Raw genomic sequence first — 24,277 nt, 5'->3', positions numbered from 1 at the left:
CTGAGATACTGAATTTGGGATTTTCCTTAGTTGTCAGTTATAATCATCAAAATTAAAAGAAATAAACATTTGAAATATATCAGTCTGTGTGTAATGAATGAATATAATATACAAGTTTCACTTTTTGAATGGAATTAGTGAAATAAATCAACTTTTTGATGATATTCTAATTATATGACCAGCACCTGTATATTTAAAATACTCTAAATAATGTTGTGTGATGTATTTGCTAGTTAAGACTGTTATTAACCATTTTACATTGATTTTAACTTCAAGAAAAGTCATGGGTTATTAATAATTTTGTCAGTTATGTGAGATTTATTTACAAGGCACACTGAAACTGACTGATACAACCAGGCTTTACTATTCTGGGACTTGCACCATTCAGGATTTGGTGGTATCTCAGTGTCTATGGTGATTAATTTGGGCCTGAGGTAGGAAAATATGATTTCTTGAGTTCACCTGTTCAAATGAAATGAAATGTTGGTGAACAAATGGCACTGTTTTGTGAGAGTGTGTCTAGGATAGGGACGTGGTTTAGCGCTCACAGCTGGGTTGTCGGCGGTGACTCCCAGACGGCACAGCACATCTCCCTTCTCACTGATGGCCCACACAGGAACCTGCTCCAGGCTGCACTGAGCCAGACACGGCAGGATGGTGACGTCAGTCAGAGGGATCGGAGCAACCTTTTGCCAGGGGCCAGTAAGGCTGATCTTACACTTCCTGTGAGAAAGAAAAACTCTGCAATAGCTTTTCTACATCCTTTCCTATACAGAGGGGCTATGGAAGCCAATTTCTGCCACATAAGAAAACAAATCATGCTCTGGTAAATCATAATGACATAAAAAAATCACAATTATGACACAAGTCATAATTATGATAAAAAGTAAAAATTATGACATACCAAGTCATAATTATTAGACAAAGTAAAAATTATGACACAAATCAATTATGAGATTAAAAAGTCAAAATAAGTCATTATTATGAAATAAAAAGTCAAAATTATTACATACTAAGTCAAATTATTACATAAAAAAGTAGAAATTGACATACCAAGTCATAATTATTAGATAAAAAGTCAAAATGATGATACAAATCAATTATGAGATAAAAATATCAAAAAGTCAAAGAAGTCATTATGAAATAGTCAAAATTATCACATACTAAGTCATAAATTCGACTTTTTTTGTCATAATTGACATAAAAAGATGAAATTATGAGATAAAGTCAAAATTATGACATACTAAGTCATAATTATGACGTCAATTATTAGATGAAAATTCGAAATTATGACAAGTCAATTATGAGATTTCAAAAAAATCAGAATTATGAGATAGTCAAAAATATGACTGTCATAATTATACTTTTAACATAATTTTTACATTTTTATCTCAGAATTATTACTTAGTGTCATATTGATTTTTGAAGTAATTGACTTTTTAAGTTGTTTAGAATTTTTGTCATAATGTCAACTTTGTCATAATTTGACTATTGACTTTTTTTTAAGTTATAATTCTGACTTAGTATGCCATAATTTCACATTTCTATGTCATAATTTTGATGTTTTTTTCAATCTCATAATGACATTGTCATAATTTTTGTCATAATTTCGACTTTTTATGTCATAATTTTGGCTTTTCATCTTATAATTATTACTTAGTATTTCATAATTTCAAACTTTCTATGTCATAATTTAGATTCTTTTTAATCTCATAATGATAGTATGTCATCATTTTGGATTTTTGTCAATTTCATTATTTCATTATTAATTATGATTTACAAAAGCAGGATTTTTTTCTTATGTGGCAGAAATGTGCTTCCATAGTGGCTGCTGTGGGAGTTTGTGGTTTAATTTTTTTGCCCAACATAACATAAACAGAGAAATAAAATGTTATTGCTAAAACTGTTAATGTTAACGCATGTATCAAAGAATCAGTGTGTTCAAAAGCAGCAAAAATGTGAACTAACCTAGCCCACCGTCTGCGCCGCACAAAATACTTCATTGTCTTATAACCGTGAAAGGTCCTGTATGAGCATAAAACATATAAATATTAGTTTGAAATAGAAATGTCTAGCTACTGTTTATTAATATGTCAAAAGTCAACATACACGGGGAAATCTGCAGCATACTGCCAGCCCTCTTTATCTGTCCCTCCCGAGACACTGTAGTCTATGGCCCAATCAGAGACCTGTGAGCACGAGATGTAGATATCATTCACAGACAATAAATCTAAATAATATTCTAAATGGGAAGACACAAAAGTACACTGCACTATAAATACTACAGGATGCAGAACACAATCTTCTGAGAGAAGAAGCAGCACGACATGATCTCATAGTGTGGTTTTGTACCCATGTCCATTGCAGTGAGGGAGGGCTGGTGTTGTCTTTAGTGCACTCTCTCAGACCTGAAGCGTCGCTCCACATATAACGATCTGTTGGAAGACCCCTGAGGAAGAGAGGAGGCACAGAGCGTTTGCCGAAGCCATATTAAACAACCACACAGCGGTTAAATGAAATGACACTCACTTGTCTGTGTATCCTGCCATTGGGTTCCAGCGCTGGTTCTCATAGATGTACACATTCCTCACATCACTTATCTCATTTCCTGAAATTGGACAGATTCAAACATCAGGCAGAAGCAACTGTTCTTAGAAAGAAAGACTTGACATACTGATCTTGAATGAAAGCATATTTGAAATGAAAATACAATTGGGAAAACAAGAAAACACTGGTTCACATTCACCAACTGGGCATACACACAAATTTGTGCATGAAATCTGTGTACAAATATTTTCATAATTTTTTTATTGCAGCATTATTTCAATTAACAAAATAATGTCAAATACAGATTTTCATTGGTTCTTGATGAAGCTCAAACGTGCTGCGTAACACGAGAATGAACCTCATTGGTTCTTGCAGAAGCTCAACAAGCTGCGTAACATACGAGATTGAACCTCATTGGTTCTTGATGAAGCTCAAAGTGCTGCGTAACACAAGATTGAACCTCATTGGTTCTTGATGAAGCTCAAATGTGCTGCGTAACACAAGATTGAACCTCATTGGTTCTTGCAGAAGCTCAAACGTGCTGCGTAACACATGAGAATGAACCTCATTGGTTCTTGCAGAAGCTCAAACGTGCTGCGTAACACGAGAATGAACCTCATTGGTTCTTGTGAAAGCTCAAACTTGCTGTGTAACACAAGCATGAACCTCATTGGTTCTTGTGGAAGATCAACAAGCTGCGTAACATGAAAATGAACCTCATTCTTTCTTGTGGAAGCTCAAACGTGCTGCGTAACACACAAGAATGAACCCCATTGGTTCTTGATGAAGCTCAAACGTGCTGCGTAGCACATGAGATTGAACCTCATTGGTTCTTGATGAAGCTCAAATGTGCTGCGTAACATGAGAATGGATCTCATTGGTTCTTGTGGAAGCTCAAACTTGCTGCGTAACATGAGAATGAACCTCATTGGTTCTTGTGGAAGCTCAAACTTGCTGCGTAACACAAGCATGAACCTCATTGGTTCTTGTGGAAGTTCAACAAGCTGCGTAACATGAGAATGAACCTCATTCTTTCTTGTGGAAGCTCAAACGTGCTGCGTAACACGAGAATGAACCCCATTGGTTCTTGATGAAGCTCAAACGTGCTGCGTAACACGAGAATGAACCTCATTGGTTCTTGATGAAGCTCAAACGTGCTGCGTAACACGAGAATGAACCTCATTGGTTCTTGATGAAGCTCAAATGTGCTGCGTAACACGAGAATGAACCTCATTGGTTCTTGTGGAAGTTCAACAAGCTGCGTAACATGAGAATGAACCTCATTCTTTCTTGTGGAAGCTCAAACGTGCTGCGTAACACAAGAATGAACCTCATTGGTTCTTGATGAAGCTCAAACGTGCTGCGTAACACAAGAATGAACCTCATTGGTTCTTGATGAAGCTCAAACGTGCTGCGTAACACAAGAATGAACCTCATTGGTTCTTGCAGAAGCTCAACAAGCTGCGCAACATACGAGATTGAACCTCATTGGTTCTTGATGAAGCTCAAACGTGCTGCGTAACACAAGACTGAACCTCACTGGTTCTTGATAAAGCTCAAACGTGCTGCGTAACACAAGAATGAACCTCATTGGTTCTTGCGGAGGCTCAAACATGCTGCGTAACACAAGATTGAACCTCATTGGTTCTTGATGAAGCTCAAACATGCTGCGTAGCACATGAGATTGAACCTCATTGGTCCTTGATGAAGCTCAAACGTGCTGCGTAACACGAGAATGAACCTCACTGGTTCTTGATGAAGCTCAAACGTGCTGCGTAACACGAGAATGAACCTCATTGGTTCTTGATGAAGCTCAAACGTGCTGCGCAACACGAGAATGAACCTCATTGGTTCTTGATGAAGCTCAAACGTGCTGCGCAACACGAGAATGAACCTCATTGGTTCTTGATGAAGCTCAAACGTGCTGCGTAGCACATGAGATTGAACCTCATTGGTTCTTGATGAAGCTCAAACGTGCTGCGTAACACGAGAATGAACCTTATTGGTTCTTGATGAAGCTCAAACGTGCTGCGTAACACGAGAATGAACCTCATTGGTTCTTGATGAAGCTCAAATGTGCTGCGTAACACGAGAATGAACCTCATTGGTTCTTGATGAAGCTCAAACATGCTGCGTAACACAAGAATGAACCTCATTGGTTCTTGTGGAAGTTCAAAAAGCTGCGTAACATGAGAATGAACCTCATTCTTTCTTGTGGAAGCTCAAACGTGCTGCGTAACACGAGAATGAACCTCATTGGTTCTTGATGAAGCTCAAACGTGCTGCGTAACACAAGAATGAACCTCATTGGTTCTTGTAGAAGCTCAAACGTGCTGCGTAACACAAGAATGAACCTCATTGGTTCTTGTAGAAGCTCAAACGTGCTGCGTAACACGAGAATGAACCTCATTGGTTCTTGCAGAAGCTCAACAAGCTGCGCAACATACGAGATTGAACCTCATTGGTTCTTGATGAAGCTCAAACGTGCTGCGTAACACAAGACTGAACCTCACTGGTTCTTGATGAAGCTCAAACGTGCTGCGTAACACGAGAATGAACCTCATTGGTTCTTGATGAAGCTCAAACATGCTGCGTAACACAAGAATGAACCTCATTGGTTCTTGTGGAAGTTCAAAAAGCTGCGTAACATGAGAATGAACCTCATTCTTTCTTGTGGAAGCTCAAACGTGCTGCGTAACACGAGAATGAACCTCATTGGTTCTTGATGAAGCTCAAACGTGCTGCGTAACACAAGAATGAACCTCATTGGTTCTTGATGAAGCTCAAACGTGCTGCGTAACACAAGAATGAACCTCATTGGTTCTTGTAGAAGCTCAAACGTGCTGCGTAACACGAGAATGAACCTCATTGGTTCTTGCAGAAGCTCAACAAGCTGCGCAACATACGAGATTGAACCTCATTGGTTCTTGATGAAGCTCAAACGTGCTGCGTAGCACATGAGATTGAACCTCATTGGTCCTTGATGAAGCTCAAACGTGCTGCGTAACACGAGAATGAACCTCATTGGTTCTTGCGGAGGCTCAAACATGCTGCGTAACACAAGATTGAACCTCATTGGTTCTTGATGAAGCTCAAACATGCTGCGTAGCACATGAGATTGAACCTCATTGGTCCTTGATGAAGCTCAAACGTGCTGCGTAACACGAGAATGAACCTCACTGGTTCTTGATGAAGCTCAAACGTGCTGCGTAACACGAGAATGAACCTCATTGGTTCTTGATGAAGCTCAAACGTGCTGCGCAACACGAGAATGAACCTCATTGGTTCTTGATGAAGCTCAAACGTGCTGCGCAACACAAGAATGAACCTCATTGCTTCTTGATGAAGCTCCAATGTGCTGCGTAACACGAGAATGAACCTCATTGGTTCTTGATGAAGCTCAAACATGCTGCGTAACACAAGCATGAACCTCATTGGTTCTTGTGGAAGTTCAACAAGCTGCGTAACATGAGAATGAACCTCATTCTTTCTTGTGGAAGCTCAAACGTGCTGCGTAACACGAGAATAAACCTCATTGGTTCTTGATGAAGCTCAAACGTGCTGCGTAACACGAGAATGAACCTCATTGGTTCTTGTAGAAGCTCAAACGTGCTGCGTAATACGAGAATGAACCTCATTGGTTCTTGATGAAGCTCAAACATGCTGCGTAACACACGAGAATGAACCTCATTGGTTCTTGATGAAGCTCAAACGTGCTGCGTAACATGAGAATGAACCTCATTGCTTCTTGATGAAGCTCCAATGTGCTGCGTAACACGAGAATGAACCTCATTGGTTCTTGATGAAGCTCAAACATGCTGCGTAACACAAGCATGAACCTCACTGGTTCTTGATAAAGCTCAAACGTGCTGCGTAACACAAGAATGAACCTCATTGGTTCTTGCGGAGGCTCAAACATGCTGCGTAACACAAGATTGAACCTCATTGGTTCTTGATGAAGCTCAAACATGCTGCGTAGCACATGAGATTGAACCTCATTGGTCCTTGATGAAGCTCAAACGTGCTGCGTAACACGAGAATGAACCTCACTGGTTCTTGATGAAGCTCAAACGTGCTGCGTAACACGAGAATGAACCTCATTGGTTCTTGATGAAGCTCAAACGTGCTGCGCAACACGAGAATGAACCTCATTGGTTCTTGATGAAGCTCAAACGTGCTGCGCAACACGAGAATGAACCTCATTGGTTCTTGATGAAGCTCAAACGTGCTGCGTAACACGAGAATGAACCTCATTGGTTCTTGATGAAGCTCAAATGTGCTGCGTAACACGAGAATGAACCTCATTGCTTCTTGATGAAGCTCAAACGTGCTGCGTAACACGAGAATGAACCTCATTGCTTCTTGATGAAGCTCCAATGTGCTGCGTAACACGAGAATGAACCTCATTGGTTCTTGATGAAGCTCAAACATGCTGCGTAACACAAGCATGAACCTCATTGATTCTTGTGGAAGTTCAACAAGCTGCGTAACATGAGAATGAACCTCATTCTTTCTTGTGGAAGCTCAAACGTGCTGCGTAACACGAGAATGAACCTCATTGGTTCTTGATGAAGCTCAAACGTGCTGCGTAACACGAGAATGAACCTCATTGGTTCTTGTAGAAGCTCAAACGTGCTGCGTAATACGAGAATGAACCTCATTGGTTCTTGATGAAGCTCAAACATGCTGCGTAACACACGAGAATGAACCTCATTGGTTCTTGATGAAGCTCAAACGTGCTGCGTAACATGAGAATGAACCTCATTGCTTCTTGATGAAGCTCCAATGTGCTGCGTAACACGAGAATGAACCTCATTGGTTCTTGATGAAGCTCAAACATGCTGTGTAACACAAGCATGAACCTCATTGGTTCTTGTGGACGTTCAACAAGCTGCGTAACACGAGAATGAACCTCATTGGTTCTTGTAGAAGCTCAAAACATGCTGCGTAACACGAGAATGAACCTCATTGGTTCTTGATGAAGCTCAAACGTGCTGCGTAACACGAGAATGAACCTCATTGGTTCTTGATGAAGCTCAAACGTGCTGCGTAACACAAGAATGAACCTCATTGCTTCTTGATGAAGCTCCAATGTGCTGCGTAACACGAGAATGAACCTCATTGGTTCTTGATGAAGCTCAAACATGCTGCGTAACACAAGCATGAACCTCATTGGTTCTTGTGGAAGTTCAACAAGCTGCGTAACACGAGAATGAACCTCATTGGTTCTTGTAGAAGCTCAAACATGCTGCGTAACACGAGAATGAACCTCATTGGTTCTTGATGAAGCTCAAACGTGCTGCGTAACACGAGAATGAACCTCATTGGTTCTTGATGAAGCTCAAACGTGCTGCGTAACACGAGAATGAACCTCATTGGTTCTTGTAGAAGCTCAAACGTGCTGCGTAACACGAGAATGAACCTCATTGGTTCTTGTAGAAGCTCAAACGTGCTGCGTAACACGAGAATGAACCTCATTGGTTCTTGATGAAGCTCAAACGTGCTGCGTAACACGAGAATGAATCTCATTGGTTTTCGCACATCAAGCAAACATGCTTGAGGTTCCATTTACCACAACTGATATGAGAGTTGATGAATGTTTATGTCAATAAAAGCCTAAATTAAATCCGGTCAGTGTATAAAGCGATCAAGTCTCTACAAAAACTTTGGACTAAACCACTCAGCTCATATGGTTTATTTTTGCGAACTCTTTATGAACTTTTTGAGGCATCAAAGTGTCAGTTGCGTAGCTGTCTATGGAGGGACAGAAATTACTCAGATTTCATAAAAAATATCTTCATTTGTGTTCCAAAGATGAACGAAAGACTTTTGTTTGGAACGACATGAGGGTGAGTAAATTATGATTTTTGGGTGAACTAAGCCTTTAAGAACAAATTCAAGTGTGTATGCAAGAGTTGTGAATTAGGCAGAATTACAAACGAGTTGTTAGTGAATGAGGACCCAATGTTTAGGGAAGGTTAAAGATGATTAGGAAGATTTTTGAATGTAAAACTAGCATACTGCTGTTTACTGAATATCCCATCCTGATGCAAGGTTCAGCTTAGACCAGCAAGATCTACATCCTGGTCCAGGCCGGTTTATGCTGGTTCGGTCTAAATGATGGACCAGCATAATGATGCTGTTCACCAGCAAAACTGTGTCTTTCTGGTTAAGCTGGTTGACAAAGAAGGATTTGCTGGTGAAGCCTCATGGGAACATCAGCACACCAGTATACAAAACACAGCATATTCACACCCAGCTAACAGGGAACGTTCTCTGAATGTTGACTAACATTCTGGCAAAGTTATGTAAGTAACGTTAATAGAATGTTTGTTCAAAGCAATCTTGTCTTTAATAATGTTCTCAAAACACTAGCACAAAAACATTATTATACATCGTTCATAGAACGTTTTTTCCTGAAGCATTCTCTAAACATTTTGATAATGTTTGCAAAATGGAATGTTCCCTTTATGTTCACATAAACAAGAAAAACATTTTAAACATTCAGAGAACAATCAAAAATAACATTCATATAACTTAATGGGAATGTTAGCAAAACATTCTTAGAACATATATTTGTTAGCTGGGCATCAAAACTTGATGTAGGTTAGTGAGAGAGATAGGGTTAGCCAAATGCAGGGTGCATGTTTACCCTGAGCCGATGGTCCCTTGCCGCCCCCTGTGTAGACCCAGGCTGTGTGATCGTGACCGATGCCCCACACCACACCCAGACTGTTAGACTCCACACACAGCAGATGAGCAGGAACCTGACGCCAGAACCTGAGCCCACAGCAGGTACGCGGACAGACACACAGTCACGGACACTCATGAAGCATGCCAAGCCCAACAATAGACACACATTACAACGAAAGACACACATTTACACACGCTCCAGACGAAACCAAATCAAATGCATCAAACAGTTGTGTGGCATGCAAGCCTGACTTTATGCAAAAGCTTAAATTACACTGAACAAAATTATAAACACAACATTTTTGTTTTTGCCCCCATTTTTCATGAGCTGAATTCAAAGATCGAAGACTTTTTCTATGTACACAAAAGGCCTATTTCTCTCAAATATTGTTCACAAATCTGTCTAAATCTGTGTTAGTGAGCACAGATAATCTATCCACCTCACAGGTGTGGCATATCAAGATGCTGATTAGACAGCATGATTATTGCACAGGTGTGCCTTAGGCTGGCCACAATAAAAGGCCCCGATGAGACCCCGATGAGGACGGCAAGCATGCAGATAATCTTCCCTGAGACGGTTTCTGACAGTTTGTGCAGAAAGTCTTTGGTTATGCAAACCGATTGTTGCAGCAGCTGTCCAGGTGGCTGGTTTCAGATGATCTTGGAGGTGAAGATGCTGGATGGATGGACATAGAATAAGTCTTAGATCTTTGAGTTCAGCTCATGAAAAATGGGGGCAAAAACAAAAGTGTTGCGTTTATAATTTTGTTCAGTGTATGAAACTCCAGCTCGAAACCTAGTAAGCTGCCTATCTGGACACCATTTTAAACACTTATAATGCAGAGGCCATTTCAAATGGCAGACAGTAATTAAGCTGCTTTATAAGCAGTGTTTGGCAGGAACTAACTAAAAGTAGCTGTTTTTCAAATACTGCAACTTTGCGGTGTCCTTACAAAAATTGTGCTTCTTTTAAACTAAAATAAGAGAGTATATTTTGAGTTTTTTTTTTTTTTTTTAATTATCAGAGATGTAGGCCCTACTTAAAATTATACTTGGCTTATACTGACATCTATACAGCAAAATCCAAGTATATTTGGCCTATACTTTTACTTAATAATAATAAAATAGTATAATAAGTATACTTGGTATATCTAAGTATATCGAAGTATACTTGGCTTTTACATGAGTTTACTCCTTTAATAAATTAGCTCAATAAATACACTTTTCACACATATTGGCTTCTTTGAAATAGTACTCAAGCATGTTATAAACTATGTTATAAACTTACATGTTCAAGTTTATAGTGAGATGTCAGCTATGGGGTGGAATAGACTAAGTAGTACATACATAACACATAATATGTAATACATAAATCATTGGCATAAATCCACTAGCAGTGTATGTAGGAGATACCTTCAAGTCTACTTAAAGTACAGTTTATGATATGTTTCAAGTATAAAAAATCTATCTAAATAAGTAATATACTTAAAACATATTTAAATAGTACTAAGAGAATATTTTCAAGAAGTATCCCAGCTGATAGGGAATGTTTTCAAAATGTTCTGACAAGGTTATGAATAAATAAAAATCAACTATTTATACATATTTTTCAATTAATTCATAAAAACAGAGTTCAATCTACTTTAAAATGAACTATTGTGCCCAATATTTGTGTGCTACATGCTTTCTAGAGTATTGTGATGTTAGCTTAGCAACATCCTAATGCCAAACTCTATTGAAATCAATTGTAAGTCGAGTCTCCTGTGTGCTTTGCTTGAGGAGCATGTGCGGCACGTGAAAGTGCTGTCGATGTCGACAGCAGAGAGTAAAGCAGTTCACTAGGTTTAGAACAGAGCTACAGTGAGAGAAAAGGACAGACAGACAGACAGACATGGGGAGGTTCTTACATGTGATCGCAGGGTAAGTACTGCGCCGGCGCCTCAAGGGTGGGTGACGGCTCATGCACCATGACGTCACCTTTACATGTCACAGCCCACAGTGCCTGTTTGGACGGACGGTCTCCAAGACCCCTGGACTCACAACATGACTCGCTCAACAAAGACAGCTGCAAAGATCACAGAAACATCCTGTTACTCTTGAAATCTCATTCTCCTGTGTATTTTATATCACATAGAGATCCTTTTTATACAAATGTGCTGTTCATAAGGGCTTTTTACCCAAGTACTGAAGTCATGATGTGACGGAGTTGCCAGTAAGATGGGGCTTCTCTGTCTGGTCCGCTCTGCTGTGTAAACAGCCATAGCGTACAGAGAGTCCCTGAGCACGGGCACCAGGGCCGTCACCTCCTTTATCACAGCATACAGATACTGACACACACATCAGGAGAATTATGAAATTAAATTACTGACACTGATACAGTCTGATATCTTCAACAACACAAACAAATTTTCATCTTGATTCATTCCTTCATTTATAATGACATTCATTGAAAGGGTCCACAAACTGTCATAATTTAGTTTTGCTTTTGAACTCACTACACACCCTTGTGAAAAATAAGTGCACTTAATTGTATTGAGTGTGCACTTGTAGTGTACTTAAAATCTTTAATGTTTAATTAATGATTAAACATTAAGACTGTCGTGAATGCAGTCAGGACCGTTTGCCGAGGCTGTGGATTAGAGGTAAAAATGTTATAAATAATGTTCAGGTTCTTGCACAGACCGATTGTTTTGCTTCTTAAGACCTCAATGTATCGTCAGGAGCCGCAGGTATTCATTTTGTTTTGCTTGTATATGTTTTTTTGAATCTCAAAGTGACGGCACCCATTGACTTCCATTATATGAATCACAGAGGACCACGGTTTCAGCTCAAAATCTTCTTTACTGTTCTACTGAAGAAAAAAAGTCACCTTCATCTTTGAGGCCTGAGGGTGGGTAAATTAACAGCAAATTTTTATTTTTGTGTGAACTATCCCTTTAAGTAGACTTTAAAAAAGTGCAGTTTGTAACAAGGGCACTTTGCTCACGCTGTGTTACCTTCTTCTCCAGGCCGTGAGTGAAGTATAGGTAAAGTATGTCTCCTGTCTGAGCTCCGGCCCCGGTGACCTGCTCCAGCGTCACGCTGACATCCTCCCACTGATGTGGCGGCCAGTCCCTCCACCAACACATACGACCTCTCGTCACACGCACAGACTGACAAACAAACAAATAAACACACACAGCAGTGTTTTACATCATGATTTGAGATCTCCCATTGTCTATTCCTCTCATGTGACGCTCACAGTGTAGGTACCTTCTCTATGGAGGCGTCTTGTTGGCCTCGTTTTGCGCGAGCGTCTGTGTCTACAGCACCGAGGGCAGGTGTGATGGGTGGAGAGAGCGGCCCGGTATCTGAGACAGAAGAGACTTGTTTCAACAAAACACTACACTGAAAAGGTATCACATATTTTATATCACCACCTCCATGTCCATTTCTTTATGATATAACTGAGGGAGTGACATCATTCACACTGTTTACACTTACACTGATGTTCAAAAGTTTGAGGTCATAAGATTATTGAATGTTTTTGAATGTCTCTTATTGATCAAAAATACAGTAATACTGTGAAATATTGTTATCACCGTATTCTACTTTAATATATTGTAAAATATAATTTATTCCTGTGATCAAAGCTGAATTTTCAGCATCATTACTCCAGTCTTCAGTGTCACATGATCCTTCAGAAATCATTCTAATATGATGATTTGATGCTCAAGAAACATTTATTATTATTATTATTATCAATTTTGAAAACAGTTGCGCTTCTTAATATTTCTGTGTAAACCATGACACTTTTTTTTCAGGATACTTTGATGAATAGAAAGTGAAAATGAACAGCATTTACATGAAATGGAAATCTTTTCTAACATTATAAATGTCTTTACTGTCACTTTTGATCAATGTAATGCATTTAATGCTGAATAAAATAATTAATTTCTTTAAAAAATGTCGAACGGTGACGTGCATTGTCCTTGTCAAGCTCAATATTTCAACTCACAGAATTAAAAACACAGAACATGTTTTTTTTTATTTTTATACAGATTTTAAATGTACAACCGTGAATGTTGTGCAGTGTCATGATTTTTACTAGTTAAGGCCATTACTAACCATTTCTGCAATGGCCTTCATCCCCCAAAAATTATGAATATAAAATTAAGTCATTAAAATCAAATGTCAAAAGTCTTCCTTCTGCTGTATCTCTCAAGTCTGTTTCATGTTTATATTCAAATGTGGCACATGATCGATTATGAGATTATGAGAGGCGTCATTAACGTCAAACCTAGTGTGACACGTTTTGATATTCTGACAAACCAGTTATATTTTACTAAAAGCCTTTATATATAATGCATTATAAAAGTATTTTAATGCATTAATTATACCTTGTAATGCATCTCATGAATAACTACATTTATAATACATTATAATACTTATCTATTCATTGTTACACCTTTAGAAAGTAGAATGCATTAAAACAACCAATTTCAAATGTAACAGGAATTCTCTAAATATTAATGCATTTTAAAATTATTTATGAAAAGATATAACACATTACATGAATACCTATAACGCATTATACATAAAGGCCTCAAATGAAGTGTTTGGAATGATATGAGGGTGAGTAAATGATGAACTATCCCTTTAACTGGGTTGCACCTGAGGTGTTAAACCAGTCGACATGTGAGCTGGAATGGATGTCACATCCTCCACCGGTTACCCAGGCCCAGGGCGGCGTTTCCTCTTGCACTACCGTGTTCTGCTGCAACTCGATGGGGTACGTGGCCACCGAGCTCCGAGCGCTGCTGGGAACAGAGCCCTTCATCTCCTCCAGGTCTACATTGCTCCATGGTGTGTCGCCACCATCAGATGGGCTACTCGGAAGTGTCGGGGTCAGGACAGAGGAATCGGACTCTTGGCCGGTCACCTGGTTTCCCTCAGGTACACTGGGGTGCACTGCAGAGGGCCGGTCGTGCATTGGAGTGGAGCGATCGGACACCAGCGCAGAGATAAAGCTGTCACTCGTGATCTTCGGGACACGTGGCTTCAGAATGTCCGTGTCGTCACAGCTCAGAACGGAACCCTGGGAAGGAGCGGTGACCTCACCACCGAACACACTGGCATCACTGTGCGAAGGGACACTGGGAAAGACACAGAGCCATTCAGAACACAGACAGGCATGGCGCCATCTGCTGGATGGACATGAAATATGAGGATCCTTCGGTACTAGTATTGGCCAGCAGCCCCATCAATAAAGCTCAAGTGCCCTTTCATCAACACCAAAACAGAAATGTGTTCCTTTTAACCCATATTACACTGAATATCAGTCACCATTGCTATTAATATGACTGAAATGCGCATTATTGCATGATTCTCTGAGGGTAAAAACAGAACAGAAATATTGAATCTGTCATTTTATATTTGCATTGAGATATATAAATATCATCCACTCTACTAGAAAAAACTTTGTTACCTTAAAGCCTTAAATATGCAGTTTGGTGCAGTTTCTGATACTTATATGGCCAAAAAGTAATGTAATGTAATGTAAATCAATGAGATCTTTATAACAGTACAACAGATACTTACATAAAATGCATATTAATATCAGCTGTCACTCTATATCTCTCAATCTTAGTTTGATGATATTTAAATGCTTTGTTTTATGATCAAAGCTCTGTACTGTAGTTTTAAAACATAAAATGCAATGCAATACAGTGATGATTAAGAGATGAACAGATAAACGTTCCTCAAAAACCTGATGGATCATATTTGATACTCATATTTTATAATGATGGATAGATAATCAAGTAGACCTAAGTTGCTTCAGTCCAGTATTACTAAAAATATAAAAATTGTTCTTGTTTACTTTATAAAAATCATTAAAGATATCACAGCAAAAAAGACACAATACTTTAGAATTTATACTAAAAGGCCTTTTCGCAAAAAATATGAACTATCAATCAGATTACAGAATGCATGTAGAAGATCATGGTTTTGATCATAATGGTAATTTAAAGGCCCAAGAATTAAAGGATTAGTTCACTTCAGAAATAAAATGTTCTCATAATTTACTCACCCCCATGTCATCCAAAATGTTCATGTCTTTCTTTCTTCAGTTGAAAAGATATTAAGGTTTTTGAGGAAAACATTCCAGGATTTTTCTCCATATAGTGGACTTCAATGGGGACCAATGGGTTGAAGGTCCAAATTGCAGTTTCAATGCAGCTTCAAAGGGCTCTACATGATCCCAGACGAGGAATAAGGGTCTTATCTAGAGAAATGATCTGCCATTTTCTAAAAAAAATAAAAATTTATATACTTTTTAACCACAAATGCTCATCGTGCACTGCTCTGCGATGCACCACGCATTACGTAATCACGTTGGAAAGGTAGGCGGAAGTACCGATCCGGTGTCTACAAAGCGAACATCCAAAGACTCAAAAGATTTTGAAGTCGGAGAAGAAAATGAGATGGAGTTTGTCGCCCTACCGCGGTACTTCCGCCTACGTCACGCGTGACCTTTCCAACGTGATTATGTAATGCGCGGTGCATCACAGAGCTAGTGCCAGACGAGCATTTATGGTTAAAAAGTATATCAATTTTATTTTTTTTTAGAAAATGAAAAATTGTTTCGCTAGATAAGACCCTTATTCCTCATCTGGAAACATGTAGAGCCCTTTGAAGCTGCACTGAAACTGCAATTTGGACCTTCAACCCGGTTGGTCCCCATTGAAGTCCACTATATGGAGAAAAATCCTGGAATGTTTTCCTCAAAACCTTAATTTCTTTTCGACTGAAGAAAGAAAGACATAAACATCTTGGATGACATGGGGGTGAGTAAATTATCAGGAAATATTAATTCTGAAGTATTTTTTTAGTGAAGGTTAAAAAAAATAGTGTAAGATTGAATGTGCTAAGATGTTAAATGAAAATGAACTGTTTTTAATTAATTTAAGCATTTATAGCCCTAATATTTCAACTTTAAAGTCATAAATTCTGTTTTCTAGGTTTAACGAATCAAAGTGTTTCCAAGTCCCCTCTGGATCCTATTTAAGTGGGCCTTGTTGGGAATCACTGTTGTGTACAGTGTTTTTCAACTACCTGGAATGATTTGTGCTTTCACTGCCATCAAGCTGGGCTGACACTGCCACCCATGACCTTCCGGTGACCTCTGTGCCTGTCACGCCATGACGAAAATACACAGTCCGATCATCGCTGCCAACACCCCATACCTGTGTCACAGAAAAACACACATTAAATATAGATTTTATACATACGTATACATTACATCAAATCACATCGACCACAGGCTCGTTTCCATATTATATACCTTCTTCAAGCTGACATATAAATCATTTGGGACAAAATTACTCTTTTTGAGTAATTTTTCATGTATCCTCTAAACATTAAAAGCAAAGTAAAATTTAAAGTATCATTAAAAGCCTCTAATTTAGTGACTTCACACTGATTCACACCCTTAGATTCATCTTCCCGACCCTAAAGCTTTTGAATGGTAGTGTACTGTATGTACATTGGAAGTTTGGAGAGGATATTACGGATATTATAAATATATGATCACAGAATGCTTAATTGACCCATCACAATAATGAAATATAATAAAATCACCAATATCAATTGCATCATAATAAAGTTGGCATCAGAAAATCATCATGTTATGAGATGATCTTTTAATATTTTCTTTTTATGTGCTGACATAGTTCTCATAGACAGGATATTGTTTCTGACTAAGCCAAATTGAGGAACAGGATCAAATATGAGCGTCACAGCTGAGCTGAACACACGGTCCAGGCGGTTAGTAATAAAATGTGAACTATGTAATGGTGGAGTGTGGCCAAACTCAAATTAGACACTCCCATATGGCTGTGTGCGGGTGAAAGAATTGGAGGTGTATATATATGGCTGGGCTGAGCTGCGGCAGGCAGTGGGCAACAGGAAAAGTCAGGCTTCGAGTTACAGAGAGAGAGGGAGAGATGCAGAGAGAAGGTTTGCATCGCTTGCAAACTCCACACTGAGACTCAGTGGCTCTAGTAATCAACACCCACAGACACCCAACTCCACCAGGCCTTACATGCCGGGCCTGGCGGGAAGGAGGAGCCTGTGTGAGCTGGAGAAGGTGATTGGGCGATGGGTGTTTGTGCGTATTAACATGGACAGTGAATACAGTCGGCCTGCTACGCCAAATATTGGTCTGAGGATCTAATGATGGTTAATCCTCAAAGCTTCATGTGAGAACAGGAGTGTAATCAGAACTGTCTGCCTCCCCCCCAGCCCACAGCAGATGGGTGTCCCCCAAGGGCAAGTACTGGGACCCCTAGAGTTGTCCACACAGGAGAAAATGATTATTACAATATCACCAGATGAAATATGATATCAGCAACAGTGATTAAAGCATGCTGTGAGTGCAATGATTGATTCATCACTTGTTAGTGAAGTTTGCTAAGGCAAACATCACTATTATTATCGCTCATATTAGGGTAAATGATTTGAACAAACCCAGAAGAATCATATTTTGAGTAGGTGTGCACATCGAAAAACCCCAAAATTGGGCTCAGCTGCAGGACAACAAAAAACAGTGATGAAAAAAGAAATGTGAAGTCTGCACACTGAAAATAACTGTCCAATTATTTATTCAATGCAACCCAGAACCTTAAGTATTAAATTTATCTTTCCCTGCACTTTTTGCACTAGATGATACCTCAAATCATGCAGCTTGCTGAGATCACTTTTTTAAGTGATCTGACTTTTGACTTTCACCTAGTGGACAGCTGAAATACCCCACAGATCTACATTAACTCTTTCCCCGTTGCCAGTGACCGCCAGCGTTTTTGATAATTTTCACAAAAATTTCATGGCCCCCAAAATATTTTGAATATCTGAACATGCGATATATCAAAAGAAAGAGCAGAGCCTCTGCTTTTAAACAAAAAACCTGTTTTATTCTAGCTTCATGCATTCTTTTTTATCAACATTTGAATGTGGGTAAGTTTCATTAAAAAAAGCAACATGTTTTTTTCAAAGACTACAATGTGCATAAGCAATGCTTTTATTGCTTGTTTCTGCTCCTTTTTTTTTGTCTCCGTTTTCATTTATAGATTCTGTACGCTTTCAGAAGTGTAATAGCGCCCCCTACTGTATAACAGTGCAAAAGCAGAAAGACGGAAAATTATGTCAATGGTGGGGAAAAAGTCAAAGACCTGTACTATATCTAGCAGTGTTAATTTTGACAGCAAATTTTGATTTAGTTTTAGTCATAGTCTTTTGACTAAAATGCCATTTAGTTTTAGTCATATTTTAGTCATCGGAAATTGTTTTAGTTTTAGTCTAGTTTTAGTCGACTAAATATCATAAGATTTTAGTCGACTAAATCAACAGTAGATCAAATAAAATCTAATTTAGTTAAACTGTACTGCATTAAGTAAGCATTTCTCTAACAATACACAGATCCTATACACCTGATATACTCTCTAAACTGTTTATGTTCACGTGAGACAACCAACTGTACTTTTTACTTTTTTTTTGACCGTTCAAGTGCAAAAACACATGGAAGAGAGCTCAATTCAGTACTTCTCAGGGATTGACACACTTATACTTGTAAAATATATTGAATAATGTGTCAAATAATGTTCTTAGTCTTTCCTTCCTGTGACAGAAGATACAGTAGTTTACTATGAATTAAATAGAAATTAAATTAAATTAAATTACAGTTTATTGTGTAAACAAAATAACAATAATGACCAGGAAAAAATAATAATTATAAACCATCCCGAAATACACCGTGACTCTTATTCTGAAATGTCTGCAGTCTGCACTGTAGCAGGCTGCTCATTTAAGTTCAGGTGAGGGAGATAAAATATGTGTTCTTACAACCATCTAAAACATACTACCATATAAACATTGTGTAATCATAATTCATCAATATTAGCTTATAAACAATTATTGCTATATATATTGCTATATAAATTCCTACTTATTGCGCAACAGCGCCGCTTTTCCCGCGGTTAGATCCGCGCGTTACACTTCAAATGTGCGCATCTTCCACACAGGACAGCAGTCCTGACTGGATATCTTCCCAAATCTTCCCTCTCTATCATTTTCGTCTCGTTTTTATTCGATTTTAGTCATAGTTTTAGTCATTCAAAACGCATTTTTATTTAGTCATCGTTTCGTTTTCGTCCGTGAAAAAATGTCGTTGACTATAATGTCGTTAAACTATAAAAAAAAAAAAAAACTGTCGTTAAACTATAAAAATGTCGTTAAACTATAATAACTGCAGATAACATGCAATTAATTAAATGTCCAAAAACATAATATTCAGTTCATATTATTTCTGTAATAAATAATTAAAAGTAGGCTATTTTGTGGATATTGTGTGCATCTTTTTCACAAGATCCACCATGTTTGTTCATGAATACCCTAAAACCATATGCGGTTCTCAATCTATTTGACACTAAGGCCCCCCAATGTCAAAGACAAAATTCGAAGGCCCCCTTCTACATGATGTCAGTTTACTTGTTTACATGTTACAGTTTATGGACCACCTGGCTGAAAACTGCTCTACAGTGAGTGTGTTTATTGTTAGAATGGCAGTATAATATGATACTCCACTGATCTCACCTGGTCATTGGGCCCCACGCTGAGCATCACCATCTCTCCACCAATGCTGATCCAGCCTGAGCCAGTGGGATTGTGGGAATTCACACCTCGTCTGAACCAGACCTATCACACACACACACACACACACACACACACACACACACACACACACACACACACACACACACACTGTTTACACCATTATCCACTCTGGCATACTGCTTTCAATTTTTCAAAACTCTTTATGCAACAATAAACATTTCAGTTTTATGCTACACTGTCACATGATGAGGCATCCAGATGTCATCTGGGTCATTTTTACTCCTAACAAAAACAGCCCTTAATACTACTTTAGGTTCATTCAGCATTCTAGATGAAAATGGACAGTGAAGATGCACAATTTACTCTGATGGTAAGAAAATAATTATTACAGAATTTATGCACGATTAATTATGTTTGTTACTTACAGCAATCCTTTAAATTAATTGCACTAAATGAATGTACAAAACTCATAGCAGTAATATTCATGTCAAGCTGAAGCAGTGTACAGAGCATTAACAGAGTAAATATCATCTTACTTTGTTGTCCTTAGTAACGGCCCAAACGACACCGATGCCCACTGCAACATGAACAGCTCCTTTCTGATTTGGAGACTCAACTAGATCCCACGATGAGCCTGAAAACATCAGAGTGTTTTTTGACCCACTTAAGTACATCTTTATATGTAATTTCATAATCACTTCTATTGTCTTTGAAATACGGTTAAAGTTACTGCTGAATGTACTGACACACATTTATGAAAAAAATATACGATAATGTCAATGTATACTTTAAGGTAAAATATACTTTAATGTCATTTCTATTGAAACTTGTATGTCATGTATTTAAATATATATTTGTAGTTACACATTTTAAATGAAGTTGCAATTTATTACACTTAAATTATATCAACTCTAAATAATGAATAAAACACTACATCAAAATAAGTGTACTTCTTTTGGGCATGACAAAAAAAATCAAACATAATGATTTAAAGTGTACTTTAAAATAAAACTTTTAATTTGACTATTACCAAATTCACTTGTTAAAAGTCTACTTAAAGGTGCAGTATGTAATATTTTCTGTCCGCTAGAGGTCGCTAGAGGCCTATTCAAAACAAAGGCGTAGCTTGATGACGCCAAGTTTGAGCGCGGAATCTTGGGACATGTGGTCTTCACCTCACAGCCGGTGGAAAACAATTGGGATAGGACTCGGGAAGAAATCATGTTCATGGATGCGATTATTAACTTTACTGTAGTATGAAGCAGAGCAGGACCGAGTGTTGTGGGAGCTGAACGAGGCCGCTGGAGCGATTGCGCAACACACGCCTCACGAGCAGCAGAACTTTTATTATCCCACAGTTGCCGGCGCCGCTTCGCTTTTCCGGTCATGAGTATGAGGTAACACAGCTCTGTTTATCATATTAGATACATTTGAGTGTGTTGAAAATGATGTTATAACGTTACTCCTGTGCGTTCGCTCGGCGGCTGCTGTGAGACACTTGTTGCACACTACAGTAAACTAGATCGATTTCAGAATATCATATTAAATGCTGGATGGCTTGTGTTGATAAATGGCATGCAATTCCTTTTAAAACGTATTGTATGATGGAGAAAATTCTGTATTACTGTTACTAAAAATAAAGCTGCATCTGATTATGCTATGTTAGCTACTTGACAAAATAGTGTTTTTCTCTGAGGCATGGTAAAGCATGGTACTCGCAAAAAAACATGAAAATTAGATTTAAATAATAAGACTAAACGTGTTGAGCTATATAACAACAATTAGTTTTCTGTCTACAAATATATCAAAACAGTTGTTCCCTTGTCTATTAAAACATGTATATTAAAGCGTCTTTGGTGTTTTCATGGTTTCTACAAAATAAAACCGGAAACCGAGGGTAACGCGGGTATGACGCAATTGACAGGCGACTCCTCACACATCCTAGAGCCTTGGTTAAAACTGCAATTTTATCACGATTTACAAATAGTTGGAAACATTTGGGATATTGTAAGTACTCAAGCGAACAAAATATATAACACTGCCTAGTGGTTTTTGGATATTTTACTGCAAAATTCTTACATATTGCACCTTTAAGTGTGTTTAGAAACACAGTTATGAAAGTGTCTCTTTAAGTGCACTTAAGTGGCCTTTTATTTTAATGAATATTATATTATATACAAGTACAGTTTTAAAAAATATATACTTTTAGTATTTTAAGAACACTACAAGTAGTGATGGGCGATTTCGAAACACTGCTTCATGAAGCTTCGAAACCTTTACGAATCTTTTGTTTCGAATCTTTGGTTCGGAGCGTGTTTCAAACTGCCAAAGTCACGTGATTTCAGTAAACGAGGCTTCGTTACATCATAACTGTTTCGAAACGTTTTTAAATTTCAATGGTTCACCACTGGGGGCGATCTCTGTGAACCCATGAATCATGCGAATTCACTGAGATCGCCCCCCAGCAGCGAATCATTGAACAAGTGTCTGTCTATTACCTGAGTATTAAAGGGTTAGTTCACCCAAAAATGAAAATAATGTCATTTATTACTCACTCTCATGCCGTTCCAAACCCGTAAAACCTTTGTTAATCTTCGGAACGCAAATTAAGATATTTTTGTTGAAATCCGATGGCTCAGTGAGGCCTACATAACCAGCAATGACATTTCCTCTCTCAAGATCCATTAATGTACTAAAAACATATTTAAATCAGTTCATGTGAGTACGGTGGTTCAATATTAATATTATAAAGCAACGAGAATACTTTTGGTGGCAAAAAAAACAAAATAACGACTTATATAGTGATGGCCGATTTCAAAACACTGCTTCAGGAAGCTTCGGAGCATTATGAATCAAGTCAAAGTCACGTGATTTCAGCACAGATTTCAACAAAAATATCTTAATTTGTGTTCCGAAGATTAACGAAGGTCTTATGGGTGTGGAACGGCATGGGTGAGTAATAAATGACATTATTTTCCTTTTTGGGTGAACTAACCCTTTAAGTGTCTAAAAGTGTCTACTACCTGATCTCTGATGAGTTTTACACATTTGTAGACGTGGTACCTTAATGAGGTATTTGTATAATTAAAAGAAATAATAGTAGTTAATAGTCTCTGTTTAGCTGACCCATCCATAGAATGAACAAAACAAGCCCTGAAAATTGATTTAAAAAAATACATATTATACAGACACTTAATATTTAATATTTATTAGTTAATTGCATTTGATAGATTATACTTTCAGTAAAACATTTGCAATGGATTTGTAAAAGCTGCATGTTTGGCATGAGCTTTTGTTGCATTTACACTGTTTTGACCAGCAGGGGTCACCAGCATGTGGTGTTTCAAACGCTTCGAAACAATGAATCATTTTGCGAAGCAATTGGTTCAATTGATTTGAAGCTTTGAAAAGCTTTGTTTCTCCCATCACTTACAGGTGCTGGTCATATAATTAGAATATCATCAAAAAGTTGATTTATTTCACTAATTCCATTCAAAAAGTGAAACTTGTATATTATATTCATTCATTACACACAGACTGATATATTTCAAATGTTTATTTCTTTTAATTTTGATGATTATAACTGACAACTAAGGAAAATCCCAAATTCAGTATCTCAGAAAATTAGAATATTGTGAAAAGGTTCAATATTGAAGACACCTGGTGCCACACTCTAATCAGCTAATTAACTCAAAACACCTGCAAAGGCCTTTAAATGGTGTCTCAGTCTAGTTCTGTAGGCTACACAATCATGGGGAAGACTGCTGACTTGACAGTTGTCCAAAAGACGACCATTGATACCTTGCACAAGGAGGGCAAGACACAAAAGGTCATTGCAAAAGAGGCTGGCTGTTCACAGAGCTCTGTGTCCAAGCACATTAATAGAGAAGCGAAGGGAAGGAAAAGATGTGGTAGAAAAAAGTGTTCAAGCAATAGGGATAACCGCACCCTGGAGAGGATTGTGAAACAAAACCCATTCAAAAATGTGGGGGAGATTCACAAAGAGTGGACTGCAGCTGGAGTCAGTGCTTCAAGAACCACTACGCACAGACGTATGCAAGGCATGGGTTTCAGCTGTCGCATTCCTTGTGTCAAGCCACTCTTGAACAACAGAGAGCGTCAGAAGCGTCTCGCCTGGGCTAAAGACAAAAAGGACTGGACTGCTGCTGAGTGGTCCAAAGTCATGTTCTCTGATGAAAGTAAATATTGCATTTCCTTTGGAAATCAGGGTCCGAGAGTCTGGAGGAAGAGAGGAGAGGCACACAATCCACGTTGCTTGAGGTCCAGTGTTAAGTTTCCACAGTCAGTGATGGTTTGGGGTGCCATGTCATCTGCTGGTGTTGGTCCACTGTGTTTTCTGCGGTCCAAGGTCAACGCAGCCGTATAC

At 38.3% G+C, this 24,277-nt stretch overlaps 1 protein-coding gene across 1 annotated transcript in view; it reads right to left on the bottom strand.

Moving 5' to 3' along the window:
- Positions 1–24,277, bottom strand: part of tecpr1b (tectonin beta-propeller repeat containing 1b) — a 42,846-nt gene that overhangs the window by 7,689 nt on the left and 10,880 nt on the right. The window contains exons 7-20 of the mRNA XM_051888694.1: positions 20,427–20,524; positions 19,870–19,971; positions 16,336–16,466; positions 13,894–14,375; positions 12,493–12,590; positions 12,237–12,392; positions 11,418–11,567; positions 11,148–11,305; positions 9,200–9,327; positions 2,530–2,608; positions 2,353–2,449; positions 2,110–2,189; positions 1,969–2,025; positions 549–723 (exon numbers count right to left, since the gene is read on the bottom strand). Of these exons, the coding sequence (XP_051744654.1) occupies positions 549–723; positions 1,969–2,025; positions 2,110–2,189; positions 2,353–2,449; positions 2,530–2,608; positions 9,200–9,327; positions 11,148–11,305; positions 11,418–11,567; positions 12,237–12,392; positions 12,493–12,590; positions 13,894–14,375; positions 16,336–16,466; positions 19,870–19,971; positions 20,427–20,524 (1,991 nt within the window). The remainder of the gene's footprint in view (positions 1–548; positions 724–1,968; positions 2,026–2,109; positions 2,190–2,352; positions 2,450–2,529; positions 2,609–9,199; positions 9,328–11,147; positions 11,306–11,417; positions 11,568–12,236; positions 12,393–12,492; positions 12,591–13,893; positions 14,376–16,335; positions 16,467–19,869; positions 19,972–20,426; positions 20,525–24,277) is intronic.

Source organism: Ctenopharyngodon idella, chromosome 3, assembly GCF_019924925.1.
Source record: "Ctenopharyngodon idella isolate HZGC_01 chromosome 3, HZGC01, whole genome shotgun sequence".
Lineage (NCBI taxonomy): Eukaryota > Metazoa > Chordata > Actinopteri > Cypriniformes > Xenocyprididae > Ctenopharyngodon > Ctenopharyngodon idella.
The sequence above is the reverse complement of the archived record's forward strand: the minus strand, read 5'-3'. Positions and strand labels throughout refer to the sequence as shown.